This window comes from Chrysochloris asiatica, unplaced genomic scaffold (assembly GCF_000296735.1).
Source record: "Chrysochloris asiatica unplaced genomic scaffold, ChrAsi1.0 scaffold00033, whole genome shotgun sequence".
Classification (NCBI taxonomy): Eukaryota; Metazoa; Chordata; class Mammalia; order Afrosoricida; family Chrysochloridae; genus Chrysochloris; species Chrysochloris asiatica.
Genome location: NW_006408551.1, coordinates 3,291,445 through 3,293,307, shown reverse-complemented (window position 1 = coordinate 3,293,307; position 1,863 = coordinate 3,291,445). Strand labels below are relative to the sequence as shown.

Below are 1,863 nucleotides of genomic sequence, written 5' to 3'. Positions count from 1 at the left end.
GGGTCGCTATGAGTCGGTTCCAACTTGATGGCACCTAACAACAACAATAGAGGCAATGCTATGATTGTTGCTATTTTTCACTAGCTGCTCCCCTTTCCAATTCTCCAAGCTTACAACCTATCCCACCCTTGTTCTAGGTTAGAGTTTTTTTTCTCCCAAGGCCTCTGAACTCCTTTCCCTTTTGTCTGTCTGCCTTGCAGGAGAGAACTCGCCTTCTTTGGGGTGAAGGTGGCTGTGATTGAACCTGGTGCATTCAAGACTGGCATAACTTGCAGTGACAAATTTTCACAAACCATCCTGGAGGTGTGGGAGCGGGCCAGCACAGAAGTCAAGGAAGCCTATGGCAGACAGTTTCTGGCTTTCTGTGAGTAGTCTGTGGATAATGTAAAGACAAACAAACCCTGTCTGTAAGGCCAGGGTACATTGTTTGCTAAATCTGTCTCACCTTCTGTCCTCTAGTGTCTGCCTCCCCAACAGAGTTCAGACATTCACTCCCATTTCTCTGTAGGCCTTTGTTGTCACCTGGCAACCCCCAGAAAGAGCCCAGGCTTACTGGATCTTGATTTAAGTCTATGGATCGTGTCCTTCTCTGGTTTCAGTTTCTTTATCTGAACCTCTTCATTTTGAGAAGGAAGCTGAAGCCAGAAAGGATAGTAAGCTCTTGTTAGAGAGGGCTGATTGTCACATACTTAGATTCCTAGTGTTAGCAGAGGACTTCATTCATGCCATCCAAGTATTCTCAGGTTGAGACCCCAAATGGTTAGCGTGGAACAACTACCTGCCTTAGGAAAGGACAGGGCCAAGGCAATCTGGCAGGTGTAAGTTGGGAGAGATGGCTTTGGGCTGTAGGTATTATTAGGAACTTTTCTCTCAAAACTGGTTTCAGTGTGGGAGGGGTTTTTGGTGAAAATATAACCTGAGTCCTTTCTCATTCTGAACAGGCATGAAATGGCCTAAAATAATGAAGAGAACTTATTCATCTAATCTGTCCTTGGTGACAGACTGCATGGAGCACGCTTTGACGGCCTGCTATCCACGCACCCGATACTCAGCTGGCTGGGATGCCAAGTTCTTCTACCTCCCTATAAGCTACCTGCCCACTGCCCTGGTGGATGCTATGATCTCCTGGAGCTCCCCAAGGCCTGCCAAGGCCCTGTGAAGACAGGACTAGGGTGCATGGTGGGCTGAATTGGAACAGACTTGACTGCACTTAACAACAACAACAACAACCAACTTTTTCATTCTGAAATTTCTCAATCATGCAACCAAGATGCACTGATAATTACTGGTGATTGCAATGCAAAAGTTGAAAAATATTACCTTGGGGATACAAATGAAACTGGAGATTACATGATAGAATTTTGCAAGACCAATGACTTATTCATTGCAAATACCATCTTTCAACAACACAGAAGGCTTCAGCAGAAGGGATATACAGGAATCAAATTAACTACATCGATTGGAAGAGATGAAGGAGATGCTCAGTATTGTCAACCAAAACAAGACTGGGGCTAACTGTGGAACAGACCATCAATTGCTCACATGCAAGTTCAGATTGAAGTTGAAGAGAATTAAAACAACTCTGTGAGCCAAATGATGACCTTGAGTCTCTCCCACCTGAATTTAGAGCCCGTCTCAAGAACAGAGTTGATGCATCAGACACTAATAAACAAAGACCAGAAGAGTTGTGGGATGGCATCAGGAACATCAGACATGAAGTAAGCAAAAGGTCATTAAAAAGACAGGAAAGAAAGAAAAGACCAAAATAGATGTCAGAAGAGGCTATGAAACTTGCTCTTGAAAGCAAAGAAGCTGAAATGACTGGAAGAAATGATTATGTAAAAGAAGTGAACAGAAATTTTC

General features: G+C 43.9%; 1 protein-coding gene across 1 annotated transcript in view; it reads left to right on the top strand.

Moving 5' to 3' along the window:
* The window catches only part of LOC102829537 (retinol dehydrogenase 16-like), a 9,334-nt gene extending 8,175 nt beyond the window's left edge, over window positions 1-1,159 (top strand). Inside the window, exons 3-4 of the mRNA XM_006859457.1 lie at window positions 201-364; window positions 942-1,159. Coding sequence (XP_006859519.1) covers window positions 201-364; window positions 942-1,159 — 382 coding nt within the window. The remainder of the gene's footprint in view (window positions 1-200; window positions 365-941) is intronic.
* The last annotated feature ends 704 nt before the right edge of the window (window positions 1,160-1,863 follow it).